Genomic DNA, 17318 nt, shown 5'->3' with positions numbered 1-17318 from the left:
TATGGTTTACATCAGGGGTAGGCAACTGCAGGCCTCGAGGGCCGGTGTCCTGCAGGTTTTAGATGTGTCCATGATCCATCACAGCTGATTTAAAGGGCTAAATGACTCCTCAGCATTTCTTGGAGTTCTCCGGAGGCCTGGTAACGAACTAATCATGTGATTCAGGTGTGTTGACCCAGGGTGCGATCTAAAACCTGCAGGACACCGGCCCTCGAGGCCTGCAGTTGCCCACCCCTGGTTTACACAATCTGTTCATATACCATCAAACTGCAGCTCACAGCTACGGGGGAGCTTGTTAACTCCAGCCATTGGACCATTTCCCACACCCAGAAACAAACTACACTCTTTTCATACTGCCGACACTGTACTCACTTTTAATCAGTTTTTTATTCACCTTTCAGTCACTTTAATTTGAAAACTGTCTATACTGTATATTCTGTGCATTTATTATCTCACTCCTGTTGCCTGTTTATGCCCCGCCCTTATCTTCAGCGTCATGCTGCTCTGGTGTGTCTTAATTGGCCCTGGGGGATAAACAAAGTCTCTGTTTCTGGCAGCTGCGGCGTCCTGGGCTCTGCAGTCCGCTGTGCGGCTCTCGAAGGACCGTCATTATCAGCCGAGCCTCTCCCGGAGCTTCCGTCGGCTGTCTCGGTCTTTGTGTGATGTTGTAACTCACACATGGATCAGTGTTTGTCTGCACACGTACTGAAGCAACACATTTAAATCTGCTCTTCCGCACTCCCGATAAATGTCCCACAGCCCCGTCAGCAGGTTAAATAAAGCACTGCTCTTTTTCTTCGTTGTGCGATTTACCCAGTAAAGACGCGGAGCAACAGCTCGACCAATGACAGGCGCGGATCTGCACAGCCTTATTTGCATACAGCGGAAATAAAAGAGAGCCGCTCTGCGCTGACGGGCACATTCTCTGCTGGGAAGTAGCGACAAAGGAAAATGCCTGAACCCGCAAAGTCCGCGCCCAAGAAGGGCTCCAAGAAAGCCGTGACCAAAACCGCCGGCAAGGGCGGCAAGAAGAAGAGAAAGACCAGGAAGGAGAGCTACGCCATCTACGTGTACAAGGTGCTGAAGCAGGTGCACCCCGACACCGGCATCTCCTCCAAGGCCATGAGCATCATGAACTCGTTCGTCAACGACATCTTCGAGCGCATCGCCTCTGAGGCCTCCCGCCTGGCTCACTACAACAAGCGCTCCACCATCACCTCCAGGGAGATCCAGACCGCCGTGCGCCTCTTGCTGCCCGGTGAGCTGGCCAAGCACGCCGTGTCCGAGGGCACAAAGGCCGTGACCAAGTACACCAGCTCCAAGTAAACTGCAGCTCTGCTGCATCCACCCAACGGCTCTTTTCAGAGCCACCCACCTCTGCCGAGGAGCACATGTCCTGCTGTGACACTCACTGGTCCTGTTATAAACTAGTGATGGGATTTCCGGCTCTTTTTAGAGATCCGGCTCTTTCGGTTCGGCTCACTAAAAAGAGCCGGCTCTTTCGGCTCCGAACCGACTCTTCAGGTTGTTTTGTTGCTTTAATTAATTTATTATTAACAATAATATAAAATTATGCACAAAAGGAATTACTAATGTAAAAAAGTGGTTTTATTTATATATGTTTATATATAAATATATGCGGTGGCCCCTAGAGACAAAACACGTACAAACTCCAAAACACATTTCTAGCATGAACTGAACTTCCAAAGCAGAGCTACTAGATCACTTAAATTACACAATTGAAAGCATGTGTGTATTGTTTGTGTATTTATACACAGGCACTCATATATATATATATATATATATATTCAAATAATTTAAAAAAAAGTTCATTTACCTGTTATTACCACACACCAAATCCGGTCGTTGGTACTTGCTGGCTTGTGTAGCCACAAGATAACAAAGGCTCAACACTGCGCCCAGCATCCTGGAGCACTTCTGTTGTCTTTTGTACGTGTTTTGAATTTTTATGTGCTTCTGAGTTTTTACGTGCTTCGGAGTTTGTACGTGTTTTTACGTGTTTTGGAGTTTGTACGTGTTTTTACGTGTTTTGGAGTTTGTACATGCTTCAGAGTTCGTACGTGATTTGAAGTTTGTATGTGCTTTGTCTCTAGGGGCCACCGTAAATATACTTTTATTTATTCACTCCACATAAAATGTAATAAATAAATCATATAATACAAAAATCAACTATTCACATTTCAAGTTTTAACTATTTAAATTTTCAGCTTTTTCCTTTCACAAATTTAAAGTGAAAAGAACACAAAACACTGCAAACCACAACACAATTAAATATAAATTATAATATGAAAACTAAAAGAACATGCATATTCTCTGTCATATGGACCTGCATGAATAAACTTTCTCAATCCTTTATCATCTGCAACCGAAAATAGTTGTGGATGATTACTATACCTTTCTAATGTTGTTGTCCCTGCCTCTCTTTCTCTCTCTCTGGCTCTGTTCCTGTGCTACTGAGTGTAACTACCGCCCCTCCCCCCTCTGCCCAGCGTAAAGCACAAGGCTCGCGTGCAGAGTGAAGCGGGAAAAAAGTGCGAGAGAGAGGCTGAGAGAAAGAAAAAAAAAAACCCACGTGACGGCTCGCGATAAGGAGCCGGCTCGCGTCGTTCACGTCAAAGAGCCGGCTCTAAGAGCCATTTCGTTCGCGAACGACCCATCACTATTATAAACACATGTTTAACACGTGTAGTGGGGAACATGTACAACAGTTTCAATAAACCGAGCAGCACTGATCGAGGCTGTTATCTCTGATCATTTATCTAATAACACTTCCCCCGCGTCCCTCGTGCGCACCCGTTTCCTGCAGTGTGACGGCATTTCCGGATATTTCAGCTGCGGAAATGACCAGTTTTCATCTCCAGACGTAACAACACATAATTACAGGTGAGCTACAATATAAGAGGAGATTTCACAGATTGTCCCGCCCGTGACTTTATGTATTTGGTGGTTTAGAGGTCTGAGCCTGACTTAAAGGGCCGGAAGTTAATGGTAGCTAACTCATGTCGCACCTGCAAAAACCCTTTGCAGAGCTTTATTAGTTCTGGTTATGTGGGTGTAGTTCATCTGCTTTATATTATGTCACAGCTGTGCCCCTCCACCCGCTCTGTGAAATGGATGGATGGTATTATGACACTAACGCTAATCAGTTTTCCTCATGGAAAATGAGTAAACAAAGGCTGTATCTAGGGCTGGGTTTTTATAATCGATTTATCGATTACAATCGATTCATTAAAATCCTGAATCGATTTTTTAATATAAATTTATTTTGCCCGAAATGCCAGAATCTCTGGTGACATCTCACAAAATTTCAACAACCACCAATGAGAGCAGGAACACGGATTCTGCACAAAGACTAAACCCGCGGATCAGAATCAGTTAATGTCGCCTTTCTCACAGTCGGGGCTGAAAGCCGACAGCTCGCTGATTCTGATGTGTCGGCGGGTCGGCGCTTTGTGTTCACGTCCTTTATGCGCCGATTCTAAAGCTGTTAGTTTATCTCCAAACAACATTGACCGAACCAGCAGCAAAAGAAGATCCAAACTTCACATAAACATCGTCATGAACTCACTCTGACTTTTGCTGTTTTGCTTCCATCACGATGCACAGCTCCCTCTCTCTGTACTTCAAGAACAGTTTCCCGTCTAAAAATCTGTTTTCTTCATTATTCGCTTGCTTGTTACGCACAAGTCTACTGTTGTTTACAGGCTGTCAGCCGCTGTTTTTTGTTGTTTTTTTTGGGGTTTTTTTCCTTTTACTAACTTCTGAAAAGAAAACCTAATTTCTGCTGTTCAATACTGAACAAATTTAGACTTTTTAAAATTATGCAAAATGCAAAACGCTGTGTCTGTAATAAAACCGCTGTAACATCAGAGGTAACGTTCATATGCTGATTAATGGTTTTCTTTCGTTTTTGATCTACTGCAGAATATTTTTATAAAATCCAGAACAGGAAAACCTTCATGTTTTTCTGTTTTATCTTCAGCTACTTTGACACAAAGGCCTCGCTGTGACGCTCACACCTTTGATAAAGTCTTGCGTGTGTCAGCTTCCTTTTTATAGATACAAAAATATGTAAATGTGCTGATCTGAATTATAATATTTCTGACTGTCAAAATTTCCCAGATTCAAATCGAATCGAATTAAATCGTATCGTGGATCGAATCGATTCGGGACCTTGTGAATCGGAATTTAATCGATTCTAGAAATCAGTGATGATACCCACTCCTAGCTGTATCCCAATCCAGGGTCTGCAGCCTGAAAGGCCGCATTTTAATTACGTAACTGCGACAGACGAAGGCTGTCCCAATTCAAAGGCTGCTCGAAATGCGTCCCTCAAATGCGTCCTTCATTTCCCTGAATTTTAAGGACATGGCGGTGTAGACTTCGTGGCCCAACATATCCCAGAATGCATAGCGTGGCGGTGGGTGTGGATAATTTTGCCGAAAAAAAACGGCAGATGAGGGGCGCCCGAAGAGTAAACTTTAAGTACTGAATATGATGTCACTTATTGATGTGCAAATGTTTAATAACGAAGAACATTAAACATTACTGTTGGCCACATGTCGGCAAAGTCATGTGACATTAGTGGCGTTTGTACTAACTTGGTTTTAAAGCCTTTACTTTAAAATATACACCGTTCAATAGCTGAGCTTAATCAGAGAATGATCAAAGCTCATGTAGAAACAAACAAATGAACACAAGATTTTCTCCTTCATCTCTGTCAAACACAGCTGTATGACACGTTTCCAGCTGTTAGTATCATGGTTGCTAGGCAACCTGGGCAGCGCGACGGAGGCTAGACCGTCCCATTTCACAAGCCTCGCACTTCCGGCCTTAGCGGTCTTTGAGTACGCGGCCCATGAGGACCGTTAAGGCTGCAGACCCTGAATTGGGATACAGCCATAATTCATGTCACAGCAGATGAGGACAGACGTCCTCCTTCAGTCAGGAAGTTAACAAGGTGACCGAATGACAGACAGGTGAGGACACCTGAGAGAGTGAGGGGTGGAGTCCCAGCTGGGTCTCCAGGTGTACGAAACTCGTACAGCAATGATGCTAACAGTGAGATCATGATCATGTCTGATTCACAGCACATTAGAGGGCCTGGCCCATCCATCAGCTGCACAAACACGTCGGATCTTCAGTGTAAATTCTGCTGTAATCAATCATTTTATTTTTCTTCTCTTAGAGCAGAGGGCTGGTCTGCCACACCTGAGCGCCTTCACACTGCAGGGGGACAGGAAGACAAACCTTCAGCCATGTGGTGAAGCTCACTGACCTATGACCCAGCATACTGTCCCTGTGTCAGTGTCCACTTCAGTCATGGGATACAAGCGGTGGAACAAAGCCCCACGTACATGCAGTGATGCGTGGAAGGAACATGAGTGAGGAGGAAAGCATCTTTACCCAAACTAAAGAGCAGAGCAGGAATACAGCAAACACACCTGTAGCTGTTAACTGAGCCTAAATATTGCAGGTCACAGACCGTCCACGGTGCTAGGTGTAGGCTGCTGGGGCATTCCCATGATGCAGTGGGTGTTTCTTCTTCACTATTAAGTCTTCATAGACCTCTGTGTACTGAATCATCCTAGTTATTAATAGTTTTCTCTTCCACAGCGTGTCTTTATCCTGTTGTCCTTCCCTTATATGGAATCTATACTTTAATAAACATGAGCTCATCTTAAAGCAAACGTTCAGATCATAGCAGTGTCAAATGTGCAGCACAGGATTGAAACAACAGGATCAACATGGAGACAAATCAAATTCAAATTTTATTTCAAATTCAAATTTTATTTGTCACGTACACAGTCATACACAGTACGATATGTAGTGAAATGCTTGGACAACTGCTCGTGACCTAAAGAAAACAAAAAAGGAAAAGGCTATGAATAAGATAGGAAATAAATATGAAAAATTAAAAAGGGTAAATTTAACTAGGAAGGAATAAAATATAAATTAAGGTTAAAAATGAAATAACTGTACAACACAAATTAGAATGAAGGGTAAATTTAACTGGGAAGAATAAGATAAAATATATAAATTAAAGTTGAAAATAAAATAACTGTACAACAAAATACACAATATAGAACTATATAAGAATGTATGAAGAAATATAAATAAATATATACACAATAACAGCAGCGTGATTTAAGTAATGAAGTGAAACAATGTCCAGAAAGTCCAGTGTGTGTGTAAGAACCATATGTGTGGGTCAGTACTGTGTGGTGGTGTGATTGAGAGACCGTATCGCCTGCGGGAAGAAGCTCCTCCTCAGTCTCTCTGTGTTGGTCTTCAGGGAGCGGAATCGCTTTCCTGACCTCAGCAGAGAGAACAGTCTGTTGTTGGGATGGCTGAGGTCCTTCACCATCTTCCTGGCCTTGGTCCAGCACCGCCTGCTGTAGATTGAGTGCAGGTCAGGGAGCTCGGAGCGGATGGTGCGCTCAGCTGACCGCACAACCCTCTGTAGAGCTCGTCTGTCCTGCATGGTGCTGTTCCCGAACCAGGTTAAGATGTTTCCCGTCAGGATGCTCTCTATGGTGCACGAGTAAAAGTTCCTGAGCACCTTGGAGGGCAGTTGGAAGTCTCTCAAGCGTCTGAGGTGGTAGAGACGCTGTCGGGCCTTTTTCACCACGGTGTTGATGTGACAGGACCATGACAGGTCCTGCGTGATGTGAACTCCGAGGGTGTGTCTGATGTGTTAACATTGTGACTAGAGATAAATATGTGAACACAAACAGCCGCGGGTCTTCTGGCCTTTGCAGTGTGACTGCGTCCTTTATGACCCGTCACAGGAGTTGATCGTTAGCTACAGACGCTCCGCTGGCTCACTGTGTGGTTTCAACACTTACACACAGGTTTGTGTCACAGCTGCTTTTGGTTGATTAAAGTGAAGAAACGTTAACCCAGAGCGGGTCGGACCAGTGAGTCCGGGCTGTGACCCGCCGTAGTTCATTTAAGGTCGTACTGCTCTCAGATGTTGTGTGTGGCCCTTAAAAGAGCCGTTATTATCAGCGCGCTTCTCCCGGAGCTTCATTTCGCCTTCTCAGTCTTCTTGGGCAGCAGCACGGCCTGGATGTTGGGCAGCACGCCGCCCTGAGCGATCGTCACTCCGCCCAGCAGCTTGTTCAGCTCCTCGTCGTTGCGGACGGCCAGCTGCAGGTGGCGGGGGATGATCCTGGACTTCTTGTTGTCGCGGGCGGCGTTTCCGGCCAGCTCCAGGATCTCAGCCGTCAGATACTCCAGCACAGCCGCGAGGTACACCGGGGCGCCGGCACCAACACGCTGAGCATAGTTACCCTTCCTCAGCAGCCTGTGGACACGGCCCACCGGGAACTGCAGCCCGGCCCGGGAGGACCGGGACTTCGCCTTCGCTCTGGTTTTTCCGCTCTTTCCGCGTCCAGACATCTTTGTAACTGACTTCGTGCTATTCCCGCGAGAACATGGACTCCGGCAGAGACTACGCGTTTATATAATCACCTGCTGCTCGCTCATTGGTCAGGCTGAGAGTAAGTCTAATCGTCCAATCAGGAACGAGCAGCACTGCGGTTTCTTTGGTTTTTGCGTTGTGTGATTTTCAAAATAAAAACGAAGTATTTCATTTTTATATGGATGACAATTTTAAGGCAAACTACGTCAAACACATCAGTATTTACAGCCTAAGGTACTTTACCATGTTCATCCAAATGGAGAAAATCAACTGCACATAAAAACACAAAAATATATAATAACAAAAACCCCACAAAGGGTGTAAACGAACAAAGCCCACAGGACACAGCAAACAGCTCACTGTGCTGGTCGAGGTGAAGAGTCGTTACAGCAGGACTGAGTCTGTGAACCTGGCCACAGTGCTGAGGAGAAATCCGGGGTGGTTTTTATTTTCTCCCATCAGTCATGAACTGTAAGAAGTTAATGTTAAAGCACAAATCACAAAAATGCACAAATATAATTAATTTGCAATTATAAAGTTGTTTGTGAGCCACAATATTCCACAACGATCATCATGTTGATTTTATCCTAGCAGCATTTCCTCCTGTAAAATAACAGAAGTGTCATATTTTGTCAGTTTATCAGTGAATTTTTATTTAAGTAAAAGAGTAAAATAACATTCATATCTGAGCTCTTTTCTCTTCTTTTACTTTGAAGCGTACTAATACTAATATCACTCCGCTGCCTCTCACGTGCGATTGGCTGGACCTTTCCAAGTCCGACAGAGCATGCGCAGTAACGTGTTTGGTCGTTTCAGTTCGCTGTGGTTTCATCAGGAGTATAAACGCCTCTTTTCTCAATTTCAGGCTCATTATTTATCCTTTGCTGTTCTTTTTCCGGATGTAACTGTCCCTGAGACAGTTAAAATAAAGTTGGTTATTTCATGTTTCTGTGATAGATTCATGCTTAATTTAGTTCATTTATTTATAAGATAAGATGATAAAAGTGTAACATTAATTAAAAAACATGTCTAAAATATGTGATTACAAAATATGGGTTTGTTAAATATGTAAAGTGCTGTAAAGTTTGTAATTGTCACATGACCAGAGTTTGGTTGAGAGCACAACCATGGCATTGTGGAGCTAGCATGGATACATGGCTACAGATGCATCTACAGCCTCAGCGTTAATGTTATTCTGCATGTGGTCCAAGAGGCGCACACGGTATGGTTTCATGTATATTGTTTGTATAATGTTGCATACGTGTTCCACACTGGTAATGAGAGGACATTTTTGTGATATCCATTATTGTGCATTTTTCTGTTCTGCTTGCACAAGACTGTTTATGGACACTGATATGAGAGACTGTGTGGTATCGCAAGAAATAAGTGGTTATATAAATATATGGGTATACATAATAGTTATTATTCATAGATACCTACATCCTAAGTTCCTGTTATTCTTCTGAAAGAAACAGAATGAATGTGTTGTTACAATGGTAATGCCAGGAGAGGCAGTATTAGTTCTGTGTTACATTAATGTGTAAGGAAGTGGAAGAAGTGTGTGTCCTGTAGGAGGCAGTAGAAAAATGGATGCTCATGTTCTGTACATGCCCTGAAAGAAAGGTTCAGTAAACCAGTGCAACGATACTCCGGTGTAAGGCTCAGTTATTGTATTTTTATTAAGCTCAAAACATTTATGTTGTAAACTTTGTGTTTCTTCAGTTTTCACGGTGTCTGAAGACAATAAGAGTGAGAGAGAAATAAATTTCCGAAGACATCAGTATGATGCGTGGCCATTCTTTGTTGGACCCCTGTAGTTACACCAGAGCTTCCTGGAAAAGTCACGTTTTTCGTTGTGGTCTAACCAATCAGCAAATATCACTGTGCTGTTCCCTGCAAGCTATTGGCCGAGTTGTACTGACACGGATTGCATATGGATTTTATGAAATGGCCCGAACCACGTTTTGCTTTGATGTAAAACCATTTGAAAGAAACACATCAAAAATAATCAATTAGCAGTTAAATAAACACATGATAATCGATAATAATTAACCCATAAAAGTATTTTATTTATTAGATGAATGAGTTTAATTTACAGTGAGGTCACTTATTACAACAACAGAAGTATGGAAATATAAATAAAGTACAAATAATCATAAATAAACGTGTTAAGATTGTAGATTCAACGTTTTGATTAAAAATCAAGTTGTTTTTAAGAAGTTTGGATTTTTTTTCTTTTTACACTTTTTGTTCTAAAATAAATATTTCAGTATTAGTGTTTTTAGCTGCAGTACCTCAGACGACCACCAGGCGCAGCTTTATACAATAAAAGTCTTTAACTAATCAGTGATGTCAGACCTTCACAATAAGAGCCCTTTATGACCAACTACTTTGACTTTGAGTTAAGAGACCTTCAGAATAAAAGTCTTTAAAAACAAACAAAAGATAAATTGTGAAACAAAATTACGTTAAGAGCTTTAAGAAGATTTTCTTAAGAAGTTTTAGAATTTCCTTAAGAAACCAAAATATTCATGTTTGTATTTTATTTTGTTATTTTCCTGAAAAACTCATTCTCAGTCCAGTCCAGCAGGGGGCGTAACGAACGTTTAAGCTGGTCTGTGAGCAGGAAGTTAAATAAGCATTAAATGTTTTAACTTTGATTTATTTGAATAAAATAAATACCTCGTCAATAAGTGAATAAATAAAATGTTTACTTTTTTAACATCTGTGCTGTTTCTTTTTTCATTTTTTCCATTAAAACAAAGTTTTTGTTTTAGGAGAAATTTGGATTTATTATCTTAATGTTTTGATATGAAAAAAAGAAGCAGGATGCTTGGATTTTCACATTAAAGGTTTCGTGCTGAAGTCTTAAGTGTCGTGGACAGCCGTGAACTGCCAGAAACCCACCGCATGTCGCAACATTGTGTTTGTAGCAGGTGAGGAGCTCCACCCATGTTCAGGTCCGGTCGTCACACCTGGGCGGAAAGAGCGTTTTGTGCATTCAGTGTTTTTAAAGCCACTTCCTGTTAACAGCAGGGAGGGGCGTTGACATCTGAGGCTGCAGCTAGCGTTCCAGATTCCTGTGCGGCTCAGACAGAAGCATCCCCGTTCATTGACGTCCCTCGTCCCACTCCCATGCTCCGCCCCGTCCCGGCTTTTTTAGCCAGTGTAGGCCGCGGACTCAGCCGTCCTCGTTCCGCCACCGATCCAGGGAGGAGGTCTCTGTCTGAGGAGGAGGAAGACGGCCACGGCAGTGGGCGGAGCCTGGATGTGACGCAGAGCGGACTTGGGCTGACGGAGGACAACGTCTGCTGGCTGCCATTCATGAAGGACGAGTTGTTGGAGCCCTGATGGCCACGGTAGTTGTAGTACGCCTGCCAATCCTGACGCTTCCTCTTCCAGCGGCAGCGCAGGATTCGGATGAAGGCCTGAGGACAGGAAGCAGAGAGGAGGAGTCAGCTGGACCTGCAGGAGGACAAGGAGGCGGAGCTTAAACTGTTACCTGTTTAAACTCGCGGCTGTAGCACGGGTAGATGATTGGGTTCAAGCAGCTGTTGAAGTATCCCAACCAGAAGATGACTTTGAAGAAGGTTTCAGGAGGACGCAGGTTGCTGTTGAATGAGCCTGAGCACAAACAAACAAACAAACAAACAAACAAACAAACACAAAGCTTCAGGTGAGACTGCTGCACTTCTGTCTTGCTTTACAGGGGACATGATGAGCCCTGCTCTCAGACACTCACACAGATGCAAGTCTGTTTGTGACGCTGGGTTTAACAAATAAATGTTTAAAGTTTTAAAAACATCATCAGTGCAAACGTGATGTCATGTGATTGGTTGGTTGTGGCTAACATTAGTTCATGTTAGCTAACTAGTGACAGAACTGATACCTCAGAGGTAAATAAGGACACAGAAACTAAACATCAGTGTGGGAGGATCACTGTAGTGCTGCAGCAGTGAGTTCATGTTAAACCAGGACATCCCGTCCACTCCACTGTAGCAGGACGTGGCTGTTCACTGTTTAGTTAGCTGCACTCAAGCAGGAAAGTCTCACTAATCCGTCTTATTTGGTAACAAAGTCTAATTTTAAACACTTTATGAGCCTTTTTTTGTTAAACAAATGAAGTGTGTGACCATTCGTACAGATGGATGCAGATGTTTGTTTCCCATCCAAATTGAGTAATCGATCAGAGTCAGCTGATCAAACGTGTTATTCCAGATTCAGGTGTACAGACAAAAATCCAGGTGTTAAACCATCAGTTCAGTGTTCAGACCCTCAGACAGACGTCAGGAGGAAGATGGACTCTGATAAAGAACCTGAAGCTGTGTGAAAGGAGGATGAACCGAAGCAGGAATTTTCTTATTCCTTAAATAAAAATAATTTTTATTTTGACTTCTGCTCGTTTTTCTTTGAAAGGACCTTGACTTTTGTTCCTGGTGGTGTAGAGAAAAAGCTGCAGGACAGAATTATGACCAGCAGAGGGCAGCGTTCACCACAACACAGCCCTGCAGAGCTGCATCAGAGGAGGAGGAGGAGGAAGGCTGAAGCGCAGACCAATCAAAGCCCTCACAAACTAAACACTCGAGTGAAACTGGGGCTGCAATCAAACCAAAGAGTGACGAGCTCTCGACCCCCACACCTCCACCTCCGTCTCCACCTGCACCTCAACAACAGGCTAAGTTCATGCTGGCATCTCATCAAGTCAGAGAACTAAATCAGCTTCATTATAAATGACATGATCATCGGTCTCTGTGCAGGTGTGAGCTCCAGGTGTGAGCTAGGAACCATTTAAAACCGACACCAGTAAAAACTTGGCAGCTGTGGACAAATCAGGTTTGAGGTTCAGTGAGAGCGCAGACATCACGTCTGTTTTTATTATTTTATGATCACACATTAAAGCCTTGCTGACTCCTCCTCCTCTCTCAGGTGGAGGTGATCTCCTGGTGTCAGAGGATTCTAGAGGACCAGATTGTTGCTGCTGAGGCGGCCTCCTCAGACTTGTAAGGTGATCCTGCAGCCGACTGACTGAAGTTTAGAACATGTTGCAGTTTCCCATGATGCACCTCTGTGCTGCAGGAAGCAAAACTCCTGGTCTGGTGATGGTTCAGGTTCCAGACACTCTTCTTCTTTGGTTTCTGATCACTGTCCACATTAAAGCGTAGCGTCTTTTTGCTGTTTCCTGTTGTGGATGCGAGCGCGCTGAGGAGGAACCAGAGAATCTCACGTTTCTGCTGTGTTTATAAACGTGTCTCTGTGCTCCAGCTGAAGCATCATCCTCCCGCGCTGTGAGCCTCTCTGAGCGCGCTCAGCAGCGTCTGTGAGGGGCGGGGTTGCCCCCTCTGCTGATTTAGTGCAGATGATGACTCAGCACGGAGCTGATGCAGCGTGACGAAGGTCAGCAGCTTGGAGCCAGGGAGCGCTCGCAGCGGGCGGCGGTCTCTGACAGTCGTGGGTCCCGCAGCAGGTATTCAGGTTAAACATGAAGTTTCTAATAATCAGCCCAAGTCTCCAAACACTCATGATGTCAGACAAAGAAGGATTATTATGAACAGAGCTCACATTCATTCACTGACTTCATCTACAGGTGGGTTAGGGTTAGGTTAGCTCCCTGCTCCTCCTCAGAAGTCTGAGCTCTGAGGAGGAGCAGGAAGTTCTGCTGTGACTCCGGTATGAAGACATCACTGAGCCATATTTAACCGGACGAGGTTCGACGGATGTAGAAAAGCGCAAAGTCGTGGACGGCTCGTGTGTCTCGGGAAAACAGCGGCGGGTTAAATTGGGCTCGTCCAATCCTGCAACTGTTTCTCTGAGACTCAGCGGATCAGAGGCTCGCGGCCCAAAGTAAGCCACCGCTGTCTGTCTCTAATGAAACCCATGGCGGTCCAGAGGTCACCTGAAGTCAGCGGGATTGTGGGAAAGGCTCGGTGTGATTGGCGGGCTCTTTGAGATAAGTCAGTGTTATTGAGAGAGTTACAGCCGAGCTGAGGCGGATCAACGGGGATTCCTCCAGCAGCCTTTTTAGGAGGTCTGAGTCCTTCCACTCCGCGGCGCTCGGAGGCCCGACGACCTCCTTATATGCACCGCCGCTGTGAACGCGTGACACCTCAGAGCTGCACTCTCAGAGAGGATGCTTCATTACTTATCTGTTTAAAGTTTGTATTGTTAGGGGCGTGGCCACCTGTTACTGACAGGTGGCTGTTAGCTGTCTGCTAGCTTCACCTGAGCTGGAGCTCTGGACATGTTTGTGCTGTTGGAACCTTTTTAATGACATCATGTGACCAATAACATGGCTGCTGTGACGTTACTGTAGTAACAGAGCGTCTGAGGAGGCGGAGACAGGGTTGTGGTAAAATTAGCAGGTATCTGTGTTTGTGTGTGTGTGTAGACCAGGGGTAGACCGAGCTAACTAGCATTAGCTGATAACTTCACTGTGGTCACTTCTTGAAACGAGAGCCCAACATGGAGGCTTAAAAATGTGTAAAACAGCAGGTGAGTCTGACACAGGTAAATTACAGCCTCGTGTAAGTGTCAGATGTTCTGTTTACATCACTTCCTGTTTTTAAATCTTCAGATTGATGAGTTTGAATAAGTCCACAGAGCAGACTGGACTAATGTTCAGAGAGCTGCAGGTGCTAAACGTTGTCACTCCCCCTCCTGCTCAGGTGCAGTTTTGCTCTTTCTGGATCTTTCCGGGTCTTTAAAGGAGCTCCGACCTCAGATCAACCTCAGATCGCTGCTCTCATTGGCTCAGAGCTCTTTGTTTACAAATAGGGGCGTGGCCTGATGGCTCTGATGTGTTAACTTTGTGACAGAAAATAAAGAAACAGCGAGCGTGTTTCACTTCCTGCACACTCCGTTACCGCGGACGCCCCGAGTCATTCCTGGGACCGGTCCCATTATCTCCGGCCTCTGATTGGCCGCTGACGCAGAGCCGGAGCTTCAAATATTTAAACTATGAAACCCAAAATAATCAGCCGCTGCCGCTGTGCTGCCAAAGCCAACAGAGGACCCGTTTTTCTCCTCTAATGATGTTGTTGGAGGATTTCTGCTGCGCCGTCGCAGCTCTTTACATCCTCGTCCAATTTTCTGCCAGATTCTGCTCCTCTTCATCCCGAGCCGGCCGGAGCGCGGCTTTAAAGTTTTATCTGAAGTTTGAGTCTGAGGCGTTCACACCAGATCACCTCCAGATGTGAGCTCAGCACTCGCTCCAAACTCTGATTTCTTCTTCGTGTCTCATATTTGAGTCTGAACCTTTAAGAACGATCACATGATCAGGGTGAGCTGTTCACCTGAGGTCATAAAGGTTTGACCCCTGACCCTGTTTCTTGCTAACAGCAGCACAGGAACCAGAAGCAAAGAGCACTTCCTGTTCTGTGATCATGATAAAGGCGAATCAGAGCTCACCTCCCCTGGATTTCAAACAGGAAGTAATGATTTGATTGGCCAGCTATGTTCAGTAATGTTTCCACCAATCACAAACAGACTGAAGCCTCATTGGCTGATTGTTCTAACAAACTGAAACTGAAAACAGGAAGTGTGACGGGAGGTTGAAACAGACTGAAGGTGGCGCTGTTGGAGCTGCAACCTGTCAGAGACCGTAAACCAGGTCGGAGCAAAATGAAGCACAAACGCGTTTTTGTTTCTTCTTCGTTGGTTTTAACAGGGTTTGACTTCTGACCCTGAAGGCTCGAGTGTTTGAACGCTGCGTTTTGATAATGGTGCCGACGGGGTTAAAGGTCACCTGTGAGCATGTGTTGTTGCGATGGCATGAGTGAAGAGGAAGTGCAGACGTACCGATAGGCAGAGCGAGGAAGAAGGGCAGCCAGCACAGGATGAACATGCCCACCACCACACCCAGCGTCTTGGCTGCTTTCTTCTCTCGGGAGAACTTAAGCAGTTTGACGGCGAGTGAGCTGCGTCCGGTCGAGGCCCCGCCCCCGCTGGCCTTGGAGGCGGGGCACAGCTCCTGGATCTGCTGGTTCCTGCAGTGGATCCTCAGCGTGAGCTCGCTGGAGTCCTCCGCACGCTCCTTCATCATGCCGGCCTCCAGGTTCTTGGTGGTGCGCTTGGCAACGATGTAGACGCGGCAGTACATGGCGAGGATGACGGCGAGCGGGATGTAGAAGGAGCCGAGGGACGAGAAGAGGGCGTAGAACGGCTCCTCGGTGATGAGGCACACGGTGTCGTCCTGCAGGAGGAAGCACAGGTCAGATGTGTAACCGTGACATCACACCTGAACACTACACCTGCACCACGAGCTCCACCTGTGAGGCCTCTGAGACGGGCAGCAGAACGTCATCAGACACGTGTTTTTAAAAGAAATGTCAGCGAAATCATCCAGAAATCAAAGAAAAACGCTTAAAAATGTCAAATATCACAGGTTAGTCAGGGTCACAGGGGCGGAGCCTATCCCAGCTAACACAGGGCGAGATTTTTCCTGATTAATAATCGCTCCAGTCATTATGTATTCTTACTGGTCGAACCGGCGACCTTCCGGTTACAGATGCGCTTCCCAACCCCCTGAGCCACGGTCGCCCCCTAAATTGAGATGAGATTAGATGATGAGCCTTAACGATGTGTGAAGTTTGTGGGCATGTGCACAGCGACCGAACACAGTTTAGCATTAAAGACAAGAAATGTAGGAAATGAGCATTACAGGGGAAGAGCTAGCTACAGCAGTCACGCTGGATGCTGTTAGCTGCTGTTAGCTGCTGTTAGCTGCTGTTAGTCACGCGTCTTTACAGGTTATCACGATAAATAAATCTCAGTGAAACAAAATGATTTATATTGTGAGTCTGCCCCGACTCTGCGTTACTTCTGAAGTATTTGATGGTTCGTGAACTGGACGTCGCTGACTGCACAGCGTGAAGCTACGTTAAACATGCTTCGTGTTTTTAGATGAAACATTATGAACACATTATGCTTTTGAGTGATTTTAATCAGGGAAATATAAACTGGTTCTGACGGCTCCGCTGCTGCTTTGACAGAATGATGTATATTTTTATATAAATACTCAGAAAAATAAATAAATGAATACTGAGATGTGATCATGTGACCCTCGTCGTTTAGATTTGTTGTTTTTAATCTTTCTCATCAATAAAACTGGGGAAATAAAAGCTGCTCATTTCCTTCTACATCAGGCAAGTCGCCCCCTGCTGGACGTGAGACAGAACATGTTTTTAAGACATGCTTTCAGTCTGTGGGTTCATGTCTGTGGTGCATGCTGGGTAATTTGCCGTACCTGTGATGGCGGCTGCTTCCAGCCAAGGAGCGGGCCAATGGAGATGATGATGGCGAGGATCCAGACACCCAGCATGGCGAGCAGCGCCCGCCGCTCTGTGACGATAGTCGGGTACTGCAGTGGGTAACGAACTCCGATGTAGCGGTCGATGGAGATGACGCAGAGGGACATGATGGACGCCGTGCAGCACAGGACGTCCACCGCCGCCCAGATATCGCAGAAGATCCGACCAAACACCCAATAATCCAAAACCTGCAGACAGGAAGTCCAATTCAGGTCAGAGTTTAATCGATATGATTACCTTTACATCAGCATTTTACAGCCAAACTCAGAGGTCAGAGGTTATAGTGATAACCTGCATCTTGATTTAAATCCCTGTGTATGCTCAGCCTGTCTGGGCGCTGTCCCCGATACTTTGACAACTGCACACGCTTCGTTCTCTTCAACACGGACACTTTTACTATCATCATGCAGTGCTTGAGGCCACCTGCAGGGGGCAGCATGTGGAGGAGACCGGCTGAGCTCAGCGAGCGGTGAGAAACGGCCAGTAAACCAGTAAACTCTACAGTACAACAGCAAAGTTCAGTGGAATAAAACTGAGATTAAACAGGCAACGATTCAAACTGGAGC

General features: G+C 45.3%; 3 protein-coding genes across 3 annotated transcripts in view; 1 reads left to right on the top strand and 2 right to left on the bottom strand.

The window, feature by feature from the left end:
• Positions 1–910: 910 nt before the first annotated feature.
• On the top strand, positions 911–1457 carry LOC146700971 (histone H2B 1/2). Its single transcript, XM_085471257.1, has one exon. The coding sequence runs from the start codon at positions 952–954 to the stop codon at positions 1324–1326; it is 375 nt and encodes a 124-aa protein (XP_085327383.1). The 5' UTR covers positions 911–951; the 3' UTR covers positions 1327–1457.
• Positions 1458–5774: 4317 nt separating this feature from the next.
• LOC146700970 (histone H2A type 1-like) lies at positions 5775–7525 on the bottom strand. Its single transcript, XM_085471258.1, has one exon. The coding sequence runs from the start codon at positions 7423–7425 to the stop codon at positions 7051–7053; it is 375 nt and encodes a 124-aa protein (XP_085327384.1). The 5' UTR covers positions 7426–7525; the 3' UTR covers positions 5775–7050.
• A 1969-nt stretch (positions 7526–9494) lies between these two features.
• The window catches only part of LOC146700969 (alpha-1A adrenergic receptor-like), a 9487-nt gene continuing 1663 nt past the window's right edge, over positions 9495–17318 (bottom strand). The window contains exons 2-5 of the mRNA XM_085471202.1: positions 16689–16940; positions 15242–15635; positions 10950–11071; positions 9495–10875 (exon numbers count right to left, since the gene is read on the bottom strand). Coding sequence (XP_085327328.1) covers positions 10537–10875; positions 10950–11071; positions 15242–15635; positions 16689–16940 — 1107 coding nt within the window. The 3' untranslated portion in view covers positions 9495–10536. The remainder of the gene's footprint in view (positions 10876–10949; positions 11072–15241; positions 15636–16688; positions 16941–17318) is intronic.

This window comes from Copadichromis virginalis, linkage group LG10, assembly GCF_057382275.1.
Source record: "Copadichromis virginalis isolate Kocher_CV1m ecotype Utaka linkage group LG10, C_Virginalis_male_GT1.1, whole genome shotgun sequence".
Taxonomy (NCBI): domain Eukaryota; kingdom Metazoa; phylum Chordata; class Actinopteri; order Cichliformes; family Cichlidae; genus Copadichromis; species Copadichromis virginalis.
The sequence above is the reverse complement of the archived record's forward strand: the minus strand, read 5'-3'. Positions and strand labels throughout refer to the sequence as shown.

Coding starts and splice junctions, on each gene's coding strand:
- LOC146700970 (XM_085471258.1), bottom strand. CDS start 7,425: ATGTCTGGACGCGGAAAGAGCGGAAAAACCAGAGCGAAGGCGAAGTCC.
- LOC146700971 (XM_085471257.1), top strand. CDS start 952: ATGCCTGAACCCGCAAAGTCCGCGCCCAAGAAGGGCTCCAAGAAAGCC.